Genomic DNA, 21,595 nt, shown 5'->3' on the forward strand with positions numbered 1-21,595 from the left:
TCCAAGCCTACACACGCTGGACTTGAGAAGGATAAGTTCTGATCACTCTGATCACTCTGATTGAGATTTGAGCAACATTGACATCGGCATTTCGTTCTCATGCTCCAAACTCGGATACTTTCCCACTTTTCTCTGAATTAAGCCTTGCTACATATCGCAGTCTTCATCCACGCACTTCTCGTTTTCACTTCCAACGGCGGATTTCAATTTCCACGACCGGCCAATGGCCTAACTCTGCTTCTATGCCTTATGGTATTTGTCTTTGTTTTGGATGTGGGCATAGCTGTTAAGGCCAACAGTCATTGCTCGTTAGAAACAAAATTAACGATTCCAGGGTGTTCAAATGTATTCTGTTCCGACAACGGAACAGTGACATTCTTACTTGTAGATTCACACAGGCCTAGAAATGCAACATGCTTTATCAGATAACAGAGTCATAGAGTCATGGAGCGATATAACGCGGAAACAGGCTCTTCGGCTCACGTTGCCCAAGAATGTCACAGCTACATTAGTGCCACCTGCCCGCGTTTGGTCCAAATCCATACAAACCTGGCCTGTCCATGTACTTGTCTAACTGAGTATTAAACAGTGGGATAGTGCCAGCTTCAACTATGTGCTATGGCAACTTGCTCTGTACACCCACTACCCTCCGCGTGAAAACGTTATGGATGGGGTATGGAGAGAAGGCAGGTACAGGATACTGGGTTGGATGAGCAGTCATGATGAAATTGAATGGCGGTGCAGGCTCAAAGGGCCGAATGGCCTACTCCTGGACCTATATTCTATATTTCTATGTTTCTATGGTGCCCCTCAAATCCTATTAAATCTTCCCCTTCAGCTCAAACCTGTGTCCTCCGTTCCTCAACTCACCTACTCTGCACAAGAGACTCTGCGTTTCTACCCGATCTATTCTTCCCTTGATTTTATACACTTCCGTACGATCAGTCCATTCCTCTCCTAATGTATGATACACAATCTAACTCAATAATTTAATGGGCACGATCCTCGAGCAACAACAAAAAAACAAATCATTGGTATAACCAGAGACAATTCTGAAAAGTTTATGAACACAATGGGATGCAGTAACTTGTAGACCAAGTGGGTGAATTGGCATAGTGTTTTGGAGCAAGCCGGCGGTTTGATGGTAGCACTAACTGCGCGGGTCAGGCAGCATTTCAGGAGAACATTGATAGCCGACATTTGGTATCTAGACTTCAGAATCCGATGTCAGCGTCCGCATTACTTGTGTCTGCATAGAAATTCATAGCTGTGGTTAGCACGGTGTGGTGTTCCCGATCATGATGGTTTTTGGGAAGTAGCTAATCTTCAACCTGATTCACGTTGTGCTCCCGGGGAACCCGACATATCCTCTCATTGGACTCACGCGTACCGTAACATCTGGAGCAAGTTGCCGGAACCCTTTATAAATATGATCTGTTTCAATTGGAAAGCAATTGATGCCTCATGATCCAATATAAAAGGGAACTGAATATTTCCAAGAAAAGCAGTGGATAAGAGAGGTTTAGGGTACTTACCGGCTGCGACAGCCACCGTAGTTCCATTTCCCATCCTGATAGTAAGTGCTCCATGAAGCCCAGCCACAGTGCCCCGTCTGTCGATGCTCGCGGTACAAGAAACGTGCTCACCGCGATTTGCCCGGCAACCATTAGAATCGCGGTCCAATTATTCCAGGAGTTTCAGACAAACCAGTAACTATCCTTGCTTCCCAATCATCGGTGGGTCGACCGGTTCCCGCTAAGAAACATAGCTAAGAGCAGAGTGATCTCCAACACGCAGGCTGGTGTGCTTTAACAAACACAAACCAATTATTCAGGAATATTAACGGAATGTGGTAATCCCTGTGTAATTTATCTGGACTACAGCGTCACGAACAATAATCGTTTTATTTTGGTTCCGGAACCCAAGGATATATATCTTGAATGGGGTGAGTTTTTACTCGACTCTCCTACACTGTGGATATCCCGCTGCCACACGTTGTTTCACGTCACTTTCAAATCCCCAGGCGCCCGGCGAGACGGGCGGGCAGGAGATTAACGTTCAGCGAATGCATCTTTCAGATTGCAGTTTGTGTAACTGGATCCCGTCTGGAGTTGTGCATCAGAAGAGTGGTCAGTCATTCTCGATGGCAGTTCGTTGACACCATTTTTGGTAAAGGGGGCATTATCCAGCCGCACTCGCCGAATAGAGAACCCCCATTGTTTGACTCGCACGCATTTCATCCGGTGCAACCCAGAATGCAGGTCGGGCGGGACAAAGCGGGCCCGTGGGTTACCAGGTGGATTCACATCGCATCTTCACGTTGCTACTAGAATCTGCCGTCAGGTTTTGTGTATTGCTGGAACCGCAGGCCCATCACTGTGTGTTCTCCACCTATACTCAGCTTGACAGTAATATGTGGCCATATCCTCAACTCTCAAACGAATAATTTTCACCGTAAAGGTCTTTTCCGCTTTATTGGACGACACAACAAACCGTCCACCTGTTGTGATCCGCTGCCGTTTAGCACCGGGTTGTGCTTGCTTGAAGAAAAGTCCTACATTAAATACGTAGCTGCCACTGGAACCTTCTTTGAAAAGGCAGGTGATGGTGACGGACTCACACTCTTTTCCAGTCACCGCATTCGGGCTCTGTGTCACTGACTGACTGACGGAGTCTGTAGATTAAACACAGGGAGAGGTGAGTGGGAATTCCAGGCGAACCACGGCAGAAGGATACATCGCGGGCAGTGTTTGAAATTCAGGTCGGAGTGGACTCGAGTTGTTTTATGTTAAAGCCGCACTGTGTGGGAGTAGCGGACCGGTACTCACGGCATAAACAGAGTGACAGCACAAAAAACGGGAGGATTCCCATCGCGCCTTCTCCGGGAGTAAATGGTTCACGTGACGAGAGGCTGGAAACCAGGTCGCCAGACACATCCTGCAGCCTATCCCGGAGAACTGAGCGGGAACCTCAGATGGCCTGTTCGTTTAGGTGCGTGAGGTGTTCTGGTAACGTTTGAAAAAATCCCAATCGATGTGCGAGGAGACAGAGAGTTTGAGAAGGGGATCCTTAAACCTGCTGCTTTGTTTGGTGGCCTAGAAGCTGATGTGAAACTACTGATGTGGCTCTGACGTTTCTCTGACGTTCAGTTGACCATCTGAACCATTCAGGCAGCTGAACAATGAGGGGAGTAGATAGGGTGGACGCACAGTCCTATTTTCTATGTTTCTATGTTTCTATGTATTCACTGGAATTTAGAAGGATGAGAGGGTATCTTGCAGAAACAGAAACAATTATAAAAGGACTGGTCAAGCTAGATGCAGGAACGATGTTCCAAATGCTGGCGGGGTCCTGGACCAGATGCACAGACTAAGAGTAAAGGGGAGATCATTTAAAACTGAGAAAAATCTTTTTCACCCGGAGAGTTGTGAATTTGTGGAAATCTCTATCACAGAAGGCAATGGAGGCCAATTCACTGAATGAAATTAAAAGAGATAGAGCTCTTGGGGCTGGGTGAATCAAGAGGAATGAGGACAAGTCAGGCACGTGTTACTGATAGTGGATGAGCAGCCATGATCAATATGCATGGGGGTGCTGACTCGAAGGGCCATATAGCCTCCTCGTGCACCTATCTTCTATGTTTTGATGTTTCTATTTAGAATCAGTACCCCGTTCCTGCTTTTTCCCCATATCCCTTGTCTCCTTTAGCCTCAAAGAGCTAAATCTAACTCTCTCGTGAAATCTTCCAGTGAATTTTCCTCTACTGCCTCTGTGGTAGAGCATTCCACAGATTCACAACTCTCTGGATGCAACAGATTTTCCTCATCTCAGTCCTAAGTTGTCTTGGGCCCTTGTGAGACCGCCTTTGTGAGCGATTTTGGTCTCCTAATTTGTGGAAGGACATGATTGCTATTGCAGCATCGGTTCTCCAGGTTAATTCCCGCGATGGCGAGATTGTCATATGACGAATGAATAGGTTGAGAGGGCTTGTATTCACTAGCATTTTGAAGGACGAGGGGGGATTTTATAGAAACATATAATATTCTTAAAGGGTTGGATAGGCTAGATGCAGGAAACATGTTCCCGATGTTGGTGGAGTCCAGAATAAGGATTCACAGTTTAAGAATAAGGATAGGCCATTTAGGACTGAGATGAGGGCAAATATCTTTCACCCAGAGAGTTGTAAATCTGTGGAATTCTCTGGCACAGAATATTTACTGGATGTTTCAAGAGAGAGTTAGATTTAGCTCTTGGGACTAAAGGAATCAAGGGATATGGGGTAAAAACAGGAACGAGGTACTGATTTTAGATGATCAGCCATGACGACATTGAATGGTGGCGCTGGCTCGCAGGACAGAATGGCCTCATCCTGCATCAAATTTTCTACTAGAAACATAGAAACATAGAAAATAGGTGCAGTAGTAGGCCATTCGGCCCTGCGATCCAACACCGCCATTCAATATGATCATGGCTGATCATCCAACTCAGTATCATGTACCTGCCTTCTCTCCATACTCCCTGATACCTTTAGCCACAAGGTCCACATCTAACTCCCTCTTAAATATAGCCAATGAACTGTCCTCAACTACCTTCTGTGGTAGAGAATTCCACAGGTTCACCACTCTCTGTGTGAAAAATGTTTTTCTCATCTCGGTCCTAATAGATTTCCCCCTTAACCTTAAACTGTGACCCCTTGTTCTGGACCTCCCCAACATCGGGAACAATCATCCTGCATCTAGCCTGTCCAATCCCTTAAGAATTTTGTAAGTTTCTATAAGATCCCCGCTCAATCTTCTAAATTATTCCTATGTTTCTAAATGGCCTACCACTTATTCGTAAACTGGGACCTCTGTTTCTGGACTCTCTCAATATCCTGAACATTTTTCCTGCATCTAGCCGGTCCAATATTCTTGATCTTGTGGGAATGCAGCATAGGTTCACGTGGTTAATTTCTAGGTTGTCATATGCTGAGAGAATGGGGCGGCTGGGTTTGCATATTCTGTAATTCAGAAGAATGAGAGGGGATCTTATTGAAACATATAAGATTATTAAAGCTTTGGACAAGCAAGAGGCATGAGTCATGTTCCCGAAGTTGGGGGAGTCCAGAACCAGGGGCCACTGTTTAAGAATAAGGTGAATCTGAGTATTACATGGAAAACAGTAGATGTTTGTTCAAAAGTGTGTAAGTAATGTCCACAGGGATGTAATCTAGTTGCCTGTTTTTCCCTTTGTCTACATTATAAATATGCCAGATATTTGTTTGTTTCGCTGACAACCGCTGAGCGGCAGCACAAGGAGTGATCGCCTGGACCGTCGCATTAAAATGCATTATGACGAGATCGCGTATATAGAAAATGTGTATTACCCGATTCTGGCAGTAATCGGTATACCTGGTAGGTAATTGTCGGTACATCTCATGGAACTAACAAAGACTGTTTTAAAAGCGCAGAATATTAAAGGTTAAGAAAACATACCGAATAACTAGCAGGCGTTAGGGCTGCACGGTGGCGCAGCGCTAGACCAACTGTCTTACAGCGGATGTCTGTGCGGAGTTTGTACCTTGTCCCCGTAACCTTTTAGGTTTTCAACGAGATCTTCGGTTACCTCCCACGCTCCATAAAATTAAAATAAATTGTCCCTGGTGTGTGTCGGCTCGTGTTAGTGTGCGCGATCGGTGCGGATTAAGTGGGCTGTGTTCGAGTTTTCGCCTGTATTCCTAAACTAAAAACAACTAAGCAATGTACATCTTAGGAGCGAGGAAGCGCGTTGGTGTATGTGATGGATGCCGCTCATTGACGTTGGCAGGAATGTAGCTTCGCGGCTTTTTACTGAAATCATTGCCGGTAGGTGAAGCGAAATTTGTCCTCGCTGTGAGTGGCAGTTTCTGTTCCACTGTGCGTACTGCACTCGGCAGAACGGGAAATACACCCCGTCCAGTAATTTGGCACTGCATTTTCTGCATCACTCCTAAATTCTCATAGGGATAATTTCGCAGAGACAGGTTTGAAGGTCGTACGTACAACGTGCTCCACAAAAACGGAGCACAGATAAAATAAACTACAAGTGCTGCGATCGAGCAGTGACAACAAGGAACTGGTTAACTCAACCAGTCTTGCAGCGTCTCTGGAGGACCGACGCAGTCTACGTAACGGGTTGGGAACATTCTTCCGATCGGAGTCTGAAGAAGGGTCTCGAGGTGATGAGTCGCATATCTATGTCCTGCAGAGTTATTGCTTGCGCACTGAGATTAGCCAGAACTTTTTCTTGTCAGGTACAGTACACAGGCCCGCCCGCTGTTCGGCAGAAAATACTTGCCCGTTATGTTGTTAGCCATGTTCGTGAAGGGTGTTTGTAGTTATATTTGCTGCGCTTCCCTGAATCCCTTTCCTTGGCCTCATGTTCGGAAAAACAGACCGCGTTAATACAGACCCCGATTGACTAAATGCCCCGACGCAAAGGTTGCTCACGTCTCACCAATAAAAACGACACTGCGCATTTGAATTTACCGTAATAAAAATGAAATCACATATTTGATATTGGGAGGATCCCCTCTTCATTCTGATTTGATCGACGGTAATTTGGATTGTTAATTTCAGTTTTAGATACATTGTCTGACCTGTTGCAAATGTTCTATATTTCTGTTTTAATTCTTTCCCAGTGAATCTGATGGCGATTGTGATCCTGTCCCGTGGCAAGTACGGCCTCTCCAAGTGCATCACTCGTTACACGGTAGCCATGGCGACCGCGGACCTCTCCGTGATTCTCAGTGAGGTGATATTTCACCGGATTGCTGATAGTTATTGGTGGCAATCTTCGTGGCCCTACACTCCAGTGTGCAAACTAATAATCTACCTGGCATCCTTCACGGTGGATTGTTCTGTGTGGTTCACAGTCGCTTTCACCTTTGATCGCTTTGTTGCGATTTCTACTCAGAACATGAAAACCAAATATTGCACCGAGAGAACCGCGTCGATTGTTATCCTGACAGTGTGCCCGCTCGTCTGCCTCAAAAATCTACCCTTGCCCTTCGCATACATTTCTCATCCCGGGAAGGGTGGTGAGCAAGGCTGCGTCAAAACTGTAGAGTTTTATATACGTCCCGAATGGATGGTGTTCTCTTGGATCGAACAGTTGTTCACCCCGGTGATTCCATTCTGCCTGATTTTTTTGTTTAACGCGCTCACCATCAGACGTATTTCCGTGGCCAGTCGGGTCCGCAGGAACCTCCGAGACATCAGCGGTGGGGAGAAAAAGAAAGACCAGGAGATGGTGAACCGCAGACGCTCGGTTGTTCTACTTCTGGCAATCTCGAGCTCCTTCATCCTGCTCTGGGCCACAAGTGTTGCACATTTCATTGCGTATCGAAGTTTAAAAGTGTTTATGCGCAAGGCCTGGGGAAACCCTTTGGAAGAATTCGAAGGAGTTGGACTGATGCTTCAGTTGCTGAACACCTGCACCAACACGGCCATTTACACCGTGAGCCAGAGCAAGTTTAGAGAGGAGCTGTTCCGTGTGCTAACTTATCCGATCATTTGCACTGGAAAGATATTTAAATCGATAAAGTGTAAGTTAAAATAATATAACAAAAACGAGTGACTAGCTGGGCTTCATGCGTTGCTTTGCTGTAGGGTTTATGTGAAAAGACAGCATTTAATGTGTGGACATTTTATGTCCATTTGCCCTGTCGGGCACGCCCAGCTGCTTAGTAGGTTCATGGGCTCAGTCTCGCCTCCTGTACGTATTCCCATGTGCCCCGTTCAATCAATCAACGTCTGTGTTTTCACGAATATGTATACATATGCCTGGAACATATTGTTTTCAAAAAGAGTGAAGATTGTCAGTTGAATAGGTTCAACGTGTTGTTTGATGATTTCCTTTCATTATTGAAAACCCGTACCATTGCTCATTGACGAGGTTTTCGGTTTGAAGAGAATCTGCTGTTTCAGCAGCGGATGATGTGGATTGTGCAAAGTTTCATACAGATACCGTGATTAAAATACATCCTGTATGCGGAAAACTTCTATCGAATGTAAAGCTATAGGTGAGGAGAGCCAGAAATACAAAATCATGCGATGAATATATCGGGTAGATGCACAGAGTCGTTTGCCCAGAGAATCGACTTCCAGAGGGCATAGGTTCAAGGAGAAGGGAAACATATTTAATAGAAATCCGTGGGGAAATATTTTCATATAAAGGGTTGTGGGTGTATGGGACAAGCTGCCACTGGAGCTAGTCGAGGCTGGGACTATCCCATTGTTTAAGAAATAGATAGACGGGTACATGGATAGGAGAGATTTGGAGGGATATGGACCAAGCGCAGGCAAGTATCTGGGATATTGTTGGCCGGTGTGGGCGAGTTGTGCCTAAGGTCCTGATACAACACTGTATCACTCTATGACCCTGTGATTGTATGATCCTATGTACGGTAACAAATCAATTTCCGCATTTGCCTTTACGTTCTTCCGGTGGGCAAACATTTTAACACCTCTTCCCATTCCCATGTAAACCTTTCTGTCGTTGTCCTCCTCAACTGTTCGAGCGAGGCCACGCAAAAAAAATGGAGGTAAAAATGGAGGAACAGCATCTCGTATGTCGCTTGACTCCCTGAGAGAAAACGGTGAATTCCAGACCAGTTAGTCTAACATCGGTAGTGGGGAAACTGCTTGAATCAGTTATTAAAGATGGGATAGCAGCACATTTGGAAAATGGTGAAATCATTGGACAAAGTCAGCACGGATTTATGAAAGGTAAATCCTGTCTGACGCATCTTATATAATTTTACGAGGATGGAACTAGTAGAGTGGATAAGGGAGAAACAGTGGATGTGTTATATCTGGACTTTCAGATGGCTTTCGACAAGGTCCCACATAAGAGATTAGTATACAAACTTAAATCACACGGTATTGGGGGTTCAGTATTGAAGTGGATAGAGAACTGGCTGGCACACAGGAAGCAAAGAGTAGGAGTAAACGGGTCCTTTTCAGTATGGCAGGCAGTGACTAGTATCGCAAGGCTCAGGGCTGGGACCCCAGCTATTTACAATATATATTAATGATTTGGACGAGGGAATTGAATATCAATATCTCCAAGTGTGCGGATGCCACGAAACTGGGGGGCAGTGGTAGCTGTGAAGAGTATGCTAGGAGGTTGCAAGATGACTTGGATAGGTTGGATGAGTGGGCAAATGCATGGCAGATGCAGTATAATGTGGATAAATGTGAGGTTGTCCACTTTGGTGGCAATAACAGGAAAGTAGACTGTTATCTGAATGGTGGCCGATTAGGAAAAGGGGAGAGGCAACGAGACCTGGGCGTCATGGTACACCAGTCATTGAAAGTAGGCATGCAGGTGCAGCAGGTAGTGAAGAAAGCGAATGGTATGTTAGCATTCACAGCAAAAGGATTTGAGGATAGGAGCAGGGAGGTTCTACTGCAGTTGTACAGGGTCTTGGTGAGATAACACCTGGAGTATTGCGTACAGTTTTGGTCTCCTAATTTGAGGAAGGACATTCTTGCCATAGAGGGAGGACGGAGAAGGTTCACCAGACTGATTCCTGGGATGTCAGGACTTTCATATGAAGAAAGACTGAATAGACTCGGCTTCTACTCGCCAGAGTTTATTAGATTGAGGGGGGATCTTATAGAAACTTACAAAATTCTTAAGGGGTTGGACAGGCTAGATGCAGGAAGATTGTTACCGATGTTGGGGAATTCCAGAACAAGGGGTCACAGTTTAAGGATAAGGGGGAAACCTTTTGGACCGAGATGAGAAAAACATTTTTCACACAGAGAGTGATGGATCTCTGGAATTCTCTGCCACAGTTGAGGCCAGTTCATTGGCTATATTTAAGAGGGAGTTCGATGTGGCTCTTGTGGCTAAAGGGATCAGGGTGTATGGAGAGAAGGCAGGTACAGGATACTGAGTTGGGTGATCAGCCATGGTCATATTGAATGGTGGTGCAGGCTCGAAGTGCTGAATGGCCTACTCCTGCACCTATTTTCTATGTGTCTATGTTTCTGTGTTTCTAGGTGCTGAAAACCAAATATCCGACAGGATCTTTGCTGAAAACTGTAATGAGCCAATCAAAATGGCCGGTCAGCGAAGGAGATAGCAAAGTTGCCTGAGTCGAGGCCGGGTTTTAAAAAAAAATAATCGCAGGATCATATAAGAAGCCTCGACTACGCGGAAACCACTTTCCACCAATAGGGAGAGTTAGCGGAACCTCCGGGAACCTCACGAATACCTTGGGTGGGCGCAAGGTCACCAGAAGTTTCCGTTCAGGTTTTCTAAGTGGGACATGGGCATAACATTATTAAACTTAAAACTGTCTCCACTACTTCTCCCCCCACCCCACCCCCTCCCCTTCTCCCCCCATTCTCTCCGCTTCTCTCTCCCCTTCTCTCTCCCCTTCTCCCCCGCCCTACCCCCCCCCCCCCCCCCCCCCCGCACTCTCTAAAGGACTTACAGTGCTCTGTGACAGCCGTTTACCTTATTTTTCATCGGGCAGGCAGCGCACCACCGCTGTCCCTGGCCCCCACCTTCGCGATGTGTTTGTGTGTTTGTGTGTTTGTGTGTGCGGTCTGCAGCAAAGATCCCGTCGGATCTTTGATCAGTAGATGCAGCTCACGCTTCGGTCGAGGCTTTCCAGGCAAGTGACCAAAACCCCGGGTGACTCATCGAGAGTGACCGGAACCTCCGGGAACCTCACGGGAACCTTGGGTGGGGCGCCAGGAAACCTTGGATGGTTTCCGTCCAGGTTTCTTAAGTGAGACAGGGGCTTAACATACCATTCGCTTTCTTCACTGCCTGCTGCACCTGCATACCTACTTTCAATGACTGGTGTAAAGTGACACCCAGGTCTCGTTGCATCTCCCCTTTTCCTAATCGGCCACCATTCAGATAACAGTCTACTTTCCTCTCGTGTCTCGTGGCCTCTGTGCGGCCGGTGCCGTGCTCGGACCACTGTTTGGTGTGAGTGGACTTTATCCTAGCGCGCACAACAGCTGGGTCCGCGTTCTGGCACTTTAATAACCGGCTGCTGGAGGATAGCCGGTTCCAGGAGTCATTCAGTCGGTTTTGGGTGAAGTGAATAGCGATAAGTAAGGGGTTTCCCATCCCTTAGGCAGTGTTGGGATGTGGGAAAGGCTTACATCCGTCCCTTTTGTCAGGAGTTCACGTCGGGTTCGACCAGAAGGCGGAGCGCAGAGAATTACTCGACGCAGAGTCTCGCTTGTGGTCGGATTGGTGAAGAAACTTGTGAGTGGGGAGAGTATCATGAGAGGAAGGAAGCACGGAGGAACCTGCAGCTGGAGCGATCCCGAGATGCTCACGTGAGGTCGCGGGCCCAGATGCTGCACAATCAGGAACGGGCATCACCTTTCTTTTTCTCTCTGGAGAAAGGGCGGGGATTCCGCAAACAGCTCCTCGAGCTGCTCGCGGATGATGGCTCCACTGTTGAAGATCCAGATAAGATCAGAGCTCTAGTTCCGTCCTTTTATGGGTCTCTGTTCTCCGCAGATGGATTCAGCGGGGAGGCTCAGCTGGTCTTGTGGGACCAGGGTACTGACTGTAGATAGAGAGGTGTTTGAACTCCTTGACGAGCCCTTTTCATTAAAGGAGTTGACTCTGGAGTGGCAAATCCCCACGCTGGATTGACTGATGGTAGAGTATGTTCGAGTTTTCTGGTATGTCCCGGGGTTGAGCGGGGGTGGGGGGGGGGGGGGAGCCTGGTGACCGTGGATCTATCGGGAGAAGGAATAGGTAACGTTTCGGGTCGAGACCATTCTGCAGACTGATGCGGGGGTGGGGGGGCGGGAAGAAGAATGGAAGAGGCGGAAACAGTAGCTATGGGAGAGCGGGGCAGGGGAAGGGATGGAGGGAGAAAGCACCGACTACCTGAAATTGGAGAAGTCAATGTTCATACCGCTGGGGTTTAAACTACCCAAGCGAAATATGAGATGCCGCTTCTCCAATTTGCGGTGGGACTCACTCTGTTCTGAGCCTCCTCCATGGCCAGAATGGGTTACGTAGATTAAGGCACAATAATTATGCTAGTTTCCGTTCAGGGAAGGGGGAGATTTTTTTCCCGAGTGCGGAACTGAGCAACTCCCACCTTCTGCATATTATGCACCCCCACCAGCACATAAATAGTGGGCAGTCCATCAGTCTTTATACTGGTACGTCTGCTGCTGCTTCGTAAAGTATACTGATACAAATTGGCAAATGTAGATGAATGAGATGTTTAAACAGTTTTAGTCTGTGCGTGTTTGTGTTGTGCTCTACCACCCCCTCTCCGCCTCTGCCTCCGCCTCCGTCTCCGTCTCCGTCTCCGTCTCCGTCTCCGTCTCCGTCTCCGTCTCCGTCTCCGTCTCCGTCTCCGTCTCCGTCTCCGTATCTGTCTCTGTCTCTCTCTCTCTCTCTCTCACACACACACACACACACACACACACACACACACACACACACACACACACACACACACACACACACACACACACACACACACACTCTTCCCAGACTAATTGTGATTCTGTAAATTCCAATATAATTTATCTTTGAAATCTTTCTCTTTCTTTCCTTCCCTCGCAACGTGTAATCAATCCATACTACACTAAGGTTCTCGGTTAGCGCCCCAGATGTTCTGCAGTGCTGTGTGCCTGTATTCCGCCACGCTGAGGTTTTGGTACAGCTATCTCACTGCGCTGTGCCACTGTGCGATGCGCGGACTCATCCCACAGTAATACACAGCCTCGTCGCTCGGCAGTACTTCAGACAGCGTTAACAGACTGATTTTCTGGCCTGGATCGAGAGAACCAGAAATACGACCTTCCGCAGCCTCTTCCTTATCTTGCTTTCCTGAAGTGTGTCTTCGGAGCAGGAATTCCAGAGCCTGCCCTGGGAACAGTCGGTACCAGTGTACTGTGTACGAGCAGAATCCGGAATATACGCAGTTAAGGGTGGCAGTGTCACCAGAAAGAGAGGATTGTTGAGGCGGACTCTGGGAAATGGAATCTGCAGAAAATAACAGGGGAATAGTTATTGTTTTAACATTGACTGTTGGAGACTGTGAAAACACAGAAACTGGTTACCGTCTTCGGTAGTTCATCACATTTTTCCAAAATGTATGGAAACGTTATTTATGAATCTTGTCATTGTTCCTACGACGAGTGGAGTTTTAATTTCGTTTAGGTTCGTTGACTTTAATTTAGTTTAGTTTAAATTAGTTCAGTTGCGCCACCGTGGTGAAAATCGCTGACGAATATTCGCGAGGTCAAACTCTGATTATGAAAGTGAAATTGGAAATATTCCAGGCTGTGGGAACAGTCAAAGCGAGCACAGGATAATAGTGGAGCTGATGCAGAGAGTCGCGATCCGGCGTTTGAGCCAAATTACCTTTGTCGGTTCTCTCACATTTTGTAATTGGTTCTTGGCGATAAAACATTAGAACTGGTCATTCTCCCCACAGCTTGAATGAAGTGTATCCCTTCATGGATATAGTCAAGGTTCAACAGTGATGTTTTCGCATTTAAGGCATATGGTCATAAGGTCATGTGATAGTAGTATAATTAGGCCATTCGGCCCATCAAGCCTACTACGCCATTCAATAATGGCTGAACTATCTCACCCTGCGAACACCATTCTCCTGCCTTCTCCGCAATAACAATAACGTCTGACGCCTCGACTAATCAAAAATCTATCTATCGCTGCCTTATTTTTTCCCCTGACTTGGTCTCCACAGCCTTCTGTGTTCAACAACTGGAAGGTCATCTTTTATGTGCAATTTACACAACCCGGGATAAATTATTTGCCCTTTATGTCTTAAGAGTTGTTTTTTTCTTAACCGGGCCACGTCCTTCTACGTTTCACTTTCATTGAAGAACAGTTTTGTTTTTTAATCTAGATTGCCCGCTTTTTGCTGGCTGCGGTTCATATTCCCCCCTCCAGACAACCGTTTCAACAGTTCTGCCAGCTGTCGTTTGATTTCAGTTTGTGGAATGTTTTGCAGAGGGCCCAGTTTCACTCACAGCCCATCTACTCTCCTGCCATCTCCCTCTGTTTCCTGGGAATAAGAAATAGATTGTTTCCCAGGCTTTCGCACGCAGCGGGCGTGGATCAATCCCATAAATTGTATCGGATACATTTATAAGCCCGTTGTAATGATAAGGCGGTTAGCATGACTTCAATAATTGGTACGATTTTAGAGTCTATTAAAAATGAGGTTCCAGTTACATTGAAGCACATGATAAACTCTCTTGCCTGACAAATCTGTGGAAATGCTGTGTGAACGTAACAAGCTGGATGGACAAAGGAAAGTCAGAAATGCTCCTTAATTAAATTTTCTGATGCATACTAAACGGTGCAGGACGCGAAGCGGCTAATTAAGATTGGAGTATTGGTGTTAGAGATGAGGTATCAGTGTGGATAGAGGGTAGGCTGGGGTGGAAGATTGCAACCTTCACGTGGTCCGCCCTGTTTCGATTAAAGCAATCAACTTGACGTGCACAAACGTAATCACATTTGCAATATCGCGAGCGGATTTGGGTCCCGTATCTGAGGAAGGATATGGTGCTTTTGGAGATTGCCAAGCGGAGGTTTACGAGAATTATTTGGGGGGGGGGGGGTCATTCGGTCGCGCATAAGAAGCGTTTGCTAACTGCAAGCCAACACACGCTGGACTTTAGAAGGAGAAGTTCTGATCATTCTGATCACTCTGAGCAGCATTGTCATCGGCATTTCGTCCTCACGCTCCAAACTCGGATACTTTCCCCATTTTCTCTGAATTGAGCCTTGCTACATATCGCAGTCTTCACCCACGCACTTTTCGTTTTCACTTCCAACGGCGGATTTCAATTGCTACGACCGGCCAATGGCCTAACTCTGCTTCTATGCCTTATGGTCTTTGTCTTTGTTTTGGATGTGGGCAAAGCTGTTAAGGCCAACAGTCATTGCCCGTTAGAATCAAAAGTAACGATTCCATGGTGTTCAAATGTATTCTGTTCCGACAACGGAACAGTGACATTCTTACTTGTAGATGTACACAGGCCTAGAAATAAAATATGCTTTATCAGATAACAGAATCATAGAGTCATGGAGCGATATAACGCGGAAACAGGCTCTTCGCCTCACGTTGCACAAGCCGGCCAACATGTCACAGCTACATTAGTGTCACGTGCCCGCGTTTGGTCCAAATCCATACAAACCTGTCCTGTCCATGTACTTGTCTAACTGATTTTTAAACAGTGGGATAGTGCCAGCTTCAACTATGTACTCTGGCAACTTGTTCTGTTCACCCACTACCCTCCGTGTGCAAACGTTACCCCTGAAATCCAAATAAATCTTCCCCTTCAGCTTAAACCTGCGTCCGCCGGTCCTCGACTCAGCTACTCTGCACAAGAGACTCCGCGTATCTACCCGATCTATTCTTCCAATGATTCCGCACGGTCACCCCATTCCTCTCATAATAATACAAAAACGAATTGAATCAATTAATGGCCACAATCCCAGATCAACAAAATACCCAAATCCTTTGTATAACCACAAACAATTATAGAACGTTTATGAACACAAAGTGCTGCAGTAACTTGTAGACCAAGAGGGTGAATTCACATAGTGTTTTGGAGCAAGCCGGCGGTTTGGTGGTAGCATTAACATAGAAACATAGAAACATAGAAACATAGAAATTAGGTGCAGGAGTAGGCCATTCGGCCCTTCGAGCCTGCACCGCCATTCAATATGATCATGGCTAATCATCCAACTCAGTATCCCGTACCTGCCTTCTCTCCATACCCTCTGACCCCCTTAGCCACAAGGACCACATCTAACTCCCTCTTAAATATAGCCAATGAACTGGCCTCAACTACCCTCTGTGGCAGAGAGTTCCAGAGATTCACTACTCTCTGTGTGAAAAAAGTTTTTCTCATCTCGGTTTTAAAGGATTTCCCCCTTATTCTGAAGCTGTGACCCCTTGTCCTGGACTTCCCCAACATCGGGAACAATCTTCCTGCATCTAGCCTGTCCAACCCCTTAAGAATTTTGTAAGTTTCTATAAGATCCCCTCTCAATCTCCTAAATTCTAGAGAGTATAAACCAAGTCTATCCAGTCTTTCTTCATAAGACAGTCCTGACATCCCAGGAATCAGTCTGGTGAACCTTCTCTGCACTCCCTCTATGGCAATAATGTCCTTCCTCAGATTTGGAGACCAAAACTGTACGCAATACTCCAGGTGTGGTCTCACCAAGACCCTGTACAACTGCAGTAGAACATCCTACTCCTATACTCAAATCCTTTTGCTATGAAAGCTAACATAACATTCGCTTTCTTCGCTGCCTGCTGCACCTGCATGCCTACTTTCAATGACTGATGTACTATGACACATAGGTCTCGCTGCATCTCACCTTTTCCTAATCGGCCGCCATTTAGATAATAGTCTGCGTTCCTGTTTTTGCCACCAAAATGGATAACCTCACATTTATCCACATTATACTGCATCTGCCAAACATTTTCCCACTCACCCAGCCTATCCAAGTCACCCTGCAGTCTCCTAGCATCCTCCTCACAGCTAACACTGCCCCCCATCTTAGTGTCATCCGCCAACTTGGAGATTTTGCCTTCAATTCCCTCATCCGGATCATTAATATATATTGTAAATAGCTGGGGTCCCAGCACTGAGCCTTGCGGTACCCCACTAGTCACTGACCGCCATTGTGAATAGGACCTGTTTACTCCTACTCTTTTCTTCCTGTTTGCCAGCTAGTTCTCTATCCACATCAATACTGAACCCCCAATGCCGTGTGCTTTAAATTTGTATACTAATCTCTTATGTGGGACCTTGTCGAAAGCCTTCTGGAAGTCCAGATACACCACATCCACTGGTTCTCCCCTATCCACGCTACTAGTTACATCCTCGAAAAATTCTATAAGATTCGTCAGACATGATTTACCTTTCGTAAATCCATGCTGACTTTGTCCAATGATTTCACCACTTTCCAAATTAACTGCGCGGATCAGGCAGCATTTCAGGAGAACATTGATAGCCGACATTTATAATCTAGACTTCAGAATCCGAATTCAGCGACCGCATTTACTTGTGTTTGCATAGAATTTCATAGCTGTGGTTAGCACGGTGTGGTGTCCCCATCCTGATAGTTTTGGGGAAGTAGCTATTCTTCAAACTGATTAACTTTGTGCTCCCGGGGAGCCCGGCATATCCTCTCATTGGACTCACGCGTACCGTAATATCTGGAGCAAATTGCTGGAACCCTTTATAAATAGAATCTGTTTCAATTGGAAAGCAATTGATGCCTCATGATCCAATATTAAAGGGAACTGAATATTTCCAAGAACAGCAGTGGAAAAGAGAGGTTTAGGGTACTTACCGGCAGTGACAGTCACCGTAGTCCCCGTCCCATCCTGATAGTAAGTGGCCCATGGATCCACAGTGCCCCGTCTCTCGATGCTCGCAGTACAAGAACAGTCCTCACCTCGATTTGCCCGGCAACCATTCGAATCGCTGTCCAATTATTCCAGGAGTTTCAGACCAGCCAGTAATTGTCCTTGTTCCCCAAATCTCGGCGGGTCGACCGGTTCCCGCTAAGAAACAGAGCTAAGAGCAGAGTGATCCCACACGCAGGCAGGTGTGCTTTGACAAACACGGAACCAATTATTAAGGAATGTTAACGGAATGTGGTAATACCTGTGTAATTTATCTGGACTACAGCGTCACGAACAATAATCGTATGATTTTGGTTCCGGAACCGAAGAATATATATCTTGACTGGGGTGAGTTTTTACTCGACTCTCCTACACTGTGGATATCCCAAAAAGCCACACGTTGTTTCACGTCACTTTCAAATCCCCAGGCGCCCGGTAAGACGGGCGGGCAGGTGATTAACGTTCAGCGAATGCATTTTTCAGATTGCAGTTTGTGTAACTGGATCCCGTCTGGAGTTGTGCATTAGAAGAGGGGTCAGTCATTCTCGATGGCAGTTCGTTTCCACCATATTCGGTACAGGGGGCATTATCCAACCGCACTCGCCAAATGGAGAAAACCCATTGTTTGAATCGCACGCATTTCATCCGGTGTAACCCAGAATGCAGGACAGGCGGGACAAAGCGGGACGGTGGGTTACCCGGTGGATTCACCTCGCGTCTTCACGTTGCTACTAGAATCAGCCGTCAGGGTTTTTGTATTGCTGGAACCGCAGGCCCATCACTGTGTATTCTCCACTTGTACTCAGCTTGACAGTAATATGTGGCCATGTCCTCAACTCTCAAACCAAGAATTTTCAACGTAAATGTATTTTCCGCTTTATTGGTCGACACAACAAACCTTGCACCTTTTGTGATCCGTTGCCACTCTGCACCGGACTGTGCTTGCTTGAAGAAATGTCCTACATAAAATTCGTAGCTGCCACTGGAACCTTCTTTGAAAAGGCAGGTGATGGTGACGGACTCACACTCTGTTCCAGTCACCGCATTCGGGCTCTGGGTCACTGACTGACTGAAGGAGTCTGTAGATGAAACACAGGGAGAGATGAGTGGGAATTCCAGGCGAACCACGGCAGAAGGATACATCGCGGGCAGTGTTTGAAATTCAGGTCGGAGTGGACTCGAGTTGTTTTATGTTAAAGACGCACTGTGTGGGAATAGGGGACCGGTACTCACGACGTAAGCAGAGTGACAGCACAAAAAACAGGAGGATTCCCATAGCGCCTTCTCCGGGAATAAATGGTTTACGTGACGAGAGGCTGGAAACCAGGTCGCCCGACAGATCCTGGAGCCTATCCCGGAGAACTGAGCGGGAACCTCAGCTGGGCTGTTCGTTTCGGTGCGGGCGGTGTTCTGGGAATTTTTGAAGATCAATGTGCGAGGAGAGGGAGAGTTTGAGACGGGGATTGTTAAACCTCCTGATTTGTTTGGAGGCATAGAATCTGATGTGAAACTTCTGATGTGGCTCCGACGTATCTCTGACGTTCAGTAGACAATTTGAATAATTCAGGCAGCTGAACATATGGGGGCAGTAGATAGGGTGAACGCACAGTCCTCGCTCCAATCGGGCAGAAGATATAGAAGTGTGCAAACTCACATCTCCAGATTCAGGGAGATTTTCTTCCTAGCGGTTATCAGGCAACTGAGCCATCCTGCCACAACGAGAGAGCAATCCTGCACTATTATCTACCTCATCGCTGACCATCTGATTAACCTTATCGGACTCTGATGGCTTTATCTTGCACTTAACTCTATTCCCTTATCATGTATCTGTACACTGTTAATGGTTCGATTGTTACCACGTATTTTCTCTCCACTGAATAGTTAGTATGCACCAAACGTTTTTCTCTGTACCTTGGTATTCGTGACAATAAACTAAACTGAACGGGTGGCGGAGGTGTTTTGTCAGCAGAGGCAGCCGCTCCCCTGTGCAATTCCGCAATAATGCAGCAAGGCCAGTGCAAGGCCTGTTTGCTTGTTTCATGAGAGGCTGGACGGCTAAAGTTAGTGGGAATTGCAGCAGCGCGGATTACAACATCGACGAAAGATCAATGCGAGGCCACAGTCGGGCTGGGTGCCGGTATAATTCCGACTGTCAATGAAAGGGAGGGGCGCCGTCTAGAGAAGGGAGGGGCGCCGTCCAATGGCTGCCTAGCCTGCAGCTGTTTGTTTTTTTCGTCTCTTTTTCTTATTTTTAGTTAGTTTAGTGTTTTGGTTTGAGGAGTTCTAGCTTTTTATGTGTGGGGGATGGGGGAGGGGAGGGGGAAACTAATTTTCAGGGTCCCTACCTGGTCGGAGATGCAGCTTTTCTCCGGGCTGCAGCTTCGACCCGTCCCACCGGCCTACCAGCGGGCCTGGAGCGGCGTCTCCTGAGGGGACCGCCTGGAGCTTCGGCATCGGCGGCGGCGGCGGCATCGGCGGCGGCGGCGGCACCGGCTCTGCAGCGGCGGCGGCGGCACCGGCACAGCGGCGGCGGCGGCACCGGCTCAGCACCGGCGACGGCACCGGCTCAGCGGCGGCGGCGGCGGCACCGGCTCAGCAGCGGCGGCGGCACCGGCTCAGCACCGGCGACGGCACCGGCTCAGCAGCGGCGGCGGCACCGGCTCAGCGGCGGCGGCGGCACCGGCTTAGCTGCGGCGGCGGCACCGGCTCAGCGGCGGCGGCGGCACCGGCTCAGCGGCGGCGGCGGCACCGGCTCAGCGTCGGCGGCGGCACCGGCTCAGCAGCGGCGGCGGCACCGGCTCAGCGGCGGCGGCGGCACCGGCTCGGCAGCGGCGGCGGCACCGGCTCAGCGGCTGCGGCGGCAGCGGTGCCGGCTCGGCATCGGCGGCGGCGGAGCTGCGGGTCTCGAGTAAGGAGGCCCGCCGACTATGGGTGGACATGGGGATGGGACTGGACTTTGTGCCTTTCCCCACAATGGGAACCATTGAGGGGGGATGTTTTGATGTATCTATCTGAAACTATCTATTACTGTTATGTTGTATTCTTTTTTTTATGTGCTGCATGGCAAAAAGAATTTCACTACACCGAAAGGTGTATGTGACGAAATAAAATTTGAACTTGAGGGAACACGCAGATTGCAATTAATGCAGTCACCTGCAGGGATGGATAAACACAGAAACATGGAAAATAGATGTAAGTCTAAGTCATTCTCCCTTCGAGCCAGCACCACCAATCAATATGATCAAGGCATGTGGGCACAGGAGGTGGGGTAGCTCTGTTAGTGAGGGATGAAATGCATCCCTTGCAAGGGGTGACAGAGGGATTGACGATGTAAAGACGCTGTGGATTGAATTCTGCAATTGTAAAGGATAGACGACAATAGTAAGTACCAAACAGTGGCCCGGATATAGGGTGCAAGTTGGAGCAGGAGTTAAAATTGGCACATAACACATGTAATGCCACTGTTTTTAGGGAAATTTCAAAATGCAGGTAGACTGGGAAAATGAAGTTGGTTCTGGAACCCAAGAAAGGGAGTTTGTAGAGTGCCCCTGAGATGGATTCTTAAAGCAGGTTGTATTGGAATCTACCAGAGAGAAGGCAATTCTGGATAAGTGGTGTCTATGAATCAGATTTAGTAAGGGAACTCAAGGTAAATGAACCGCTAGGAGAGAGTGACCATAATAAGATAAGTTTTAATCTGCAATTTGAGAGGGAGAAGGTTAAATCAGAAGTGTCAGTGTTGCAGTTGAACAAAGAGGTCTATGACGGCATGACAAAAGAGCTGGCCAAGGCCGACTGGAAAATGATCCTAGCAGGAATGACGGAGGAACAGCAATGTCAGGAATTTCTGGGCAGAATGCAGAAGATGCAGGATGATTTCATTCGAAAGATGAAGAAATATTCTAAGGGGAGTAAGAGGCAACCGTGGCTGACAGAGGAAGTGGGGGACGTATAAAACGAAAAGAAAAGATGTATAACTTGGCAAAGAGTGGTGCGAAGCCAGAGGATGGGAAAACTTTCAAAGGACATCAGAAGATAACAGAAAGGTCAATACTGGGTAACAAGATGAAGTACGAAGGTAAGATCGCCAGGAATATAAAGGGCAGTAAAAGCTTATTTAGGTATGTTAAGAGAATAAGATTAGTAAAGGCAAACGTGGGGCCC

The 21,595-nt window shown here is 47.3% G+C and overlaps 2 protein-coding genes and 1 gene segment (V, D, J or C); 1 reads left to right on the forward strand and 2 right to left on the reverse strand.

Annotated features, from left to right (window-relative positions):
- Positions 1–1,755: 1,755 nt before the first annotated feature.
- Positions 1,756–2,871, reverse strand: LOC116981482. The segment is given in 3 exon segments: positions 1,756–1,806; positions 2,454–2,674; positions 2,829–2,871. Coding segments are annotated over 3 exon segments (315 nt in total).
- A 2,452-nt stretch (positions 2,872–5,323) lies between these two features.
- LOC116981483 (probable G-protein coupled receptor 139) lies at positions 5,324–11,576 on the forward strand. Its single transcript, XM_033034533.1, has 3 exons — positions 5,324–5,393; positions 6,659–7,564; positions 11,518–11,576. Exons 1-3 carry the CDS (start codon positions 5,324–5,326, stop codon positions 11,574–11,576), a joined length of 1,035 nt encoding a protein of 344 aa, XP_032890424.1.
- A 1,112-nt stretch (positions 11,577–12,688) lies between these two features.
- LOC116981484 lies at positions 12,689–18,574 on the reverse strand. Its single transcript, XM_033034534.1, has 3 exons — positions 18,200–18,574; positions 17,377–17,410; positions 12,689–13,011 (listed from the first exon to the last, which is right to left on the reverse strand). Exons 1-3 carry the CDS (start codon positions 18,572–18,574, stop codon positions 12,689–12,691), a joined length of 732 nt encoding a protein of 243 aa, XP_032890425.1.
- Between the last annotated feature and the right edge of the window lie 3,021 nt (positions 18,575–21,595).

The sequence above is a fragment of the Amblyraja radiata genome, chromosome 15, assembly GCF_010909765.2.
Source record: "Amblyraja radiata isolate CabotCenter1 chromosome 15, sAmbRad1.1.pri, whole genome shotgun sequence".
Lineage (NCBI taxonomy): Eukaryota > Metazoa > Chordata > Chondrichthyes > Rajiformes > Rajidae > Amblyraja > Amblyraja radiata.

What these genes read in the sequence shown, in the direction of transcription:
- LOC116981484 (XM_033034534.1), bottom strand. Translation starts at nt 18,574, where the DNA reads ATGTATCCTTCTGCCGTGGTTCGCCTGGAATTCCCACTCATCTCTCCC. An exon ending in TACACAGTGATGGGCCTGCG is followed by an intron (nt 17,411 to 18,199) that starts GTTCCAGCAATA and finishes ACTTACTATCAG; the next exon opens with GATGGGACGGGGACTACGGT. An exon ending in TACGGTGACTGTCACTGCCG is followed by an intron (nt 13,012 to 17,376) that starts GTAAGTACCCTA and finishes TATTTTCTGCAG; the next exon opens with ATTCCATTTCCCAGAGTCCG.
- LOC116981483 (XM_033034533.1), top strand. Translation starts at nt 5,324, where the DNA reads ATGCATTATGACGAGATCGCGTATATAGAAAATGTGTATTACCCGATT. An exon ending in GGCAGTAATCGGTATACCTG is followed by an intron (nt 5,394 to 6,658) that starts GTAGGTAATTGT and finishes ATTCTTTCCCAG; the next exon opens with TGAATCTGATGGCGATTGTG. An exon ending in GATATTTAAATCGATAAAGT is followed by an intron (nt 7,565 to 11,517) that starts GTAAGTTAAAAT and finishes TGTTCTCCGCAG; the next exon opens with ATGGATTCAGCGGGGAGGCT.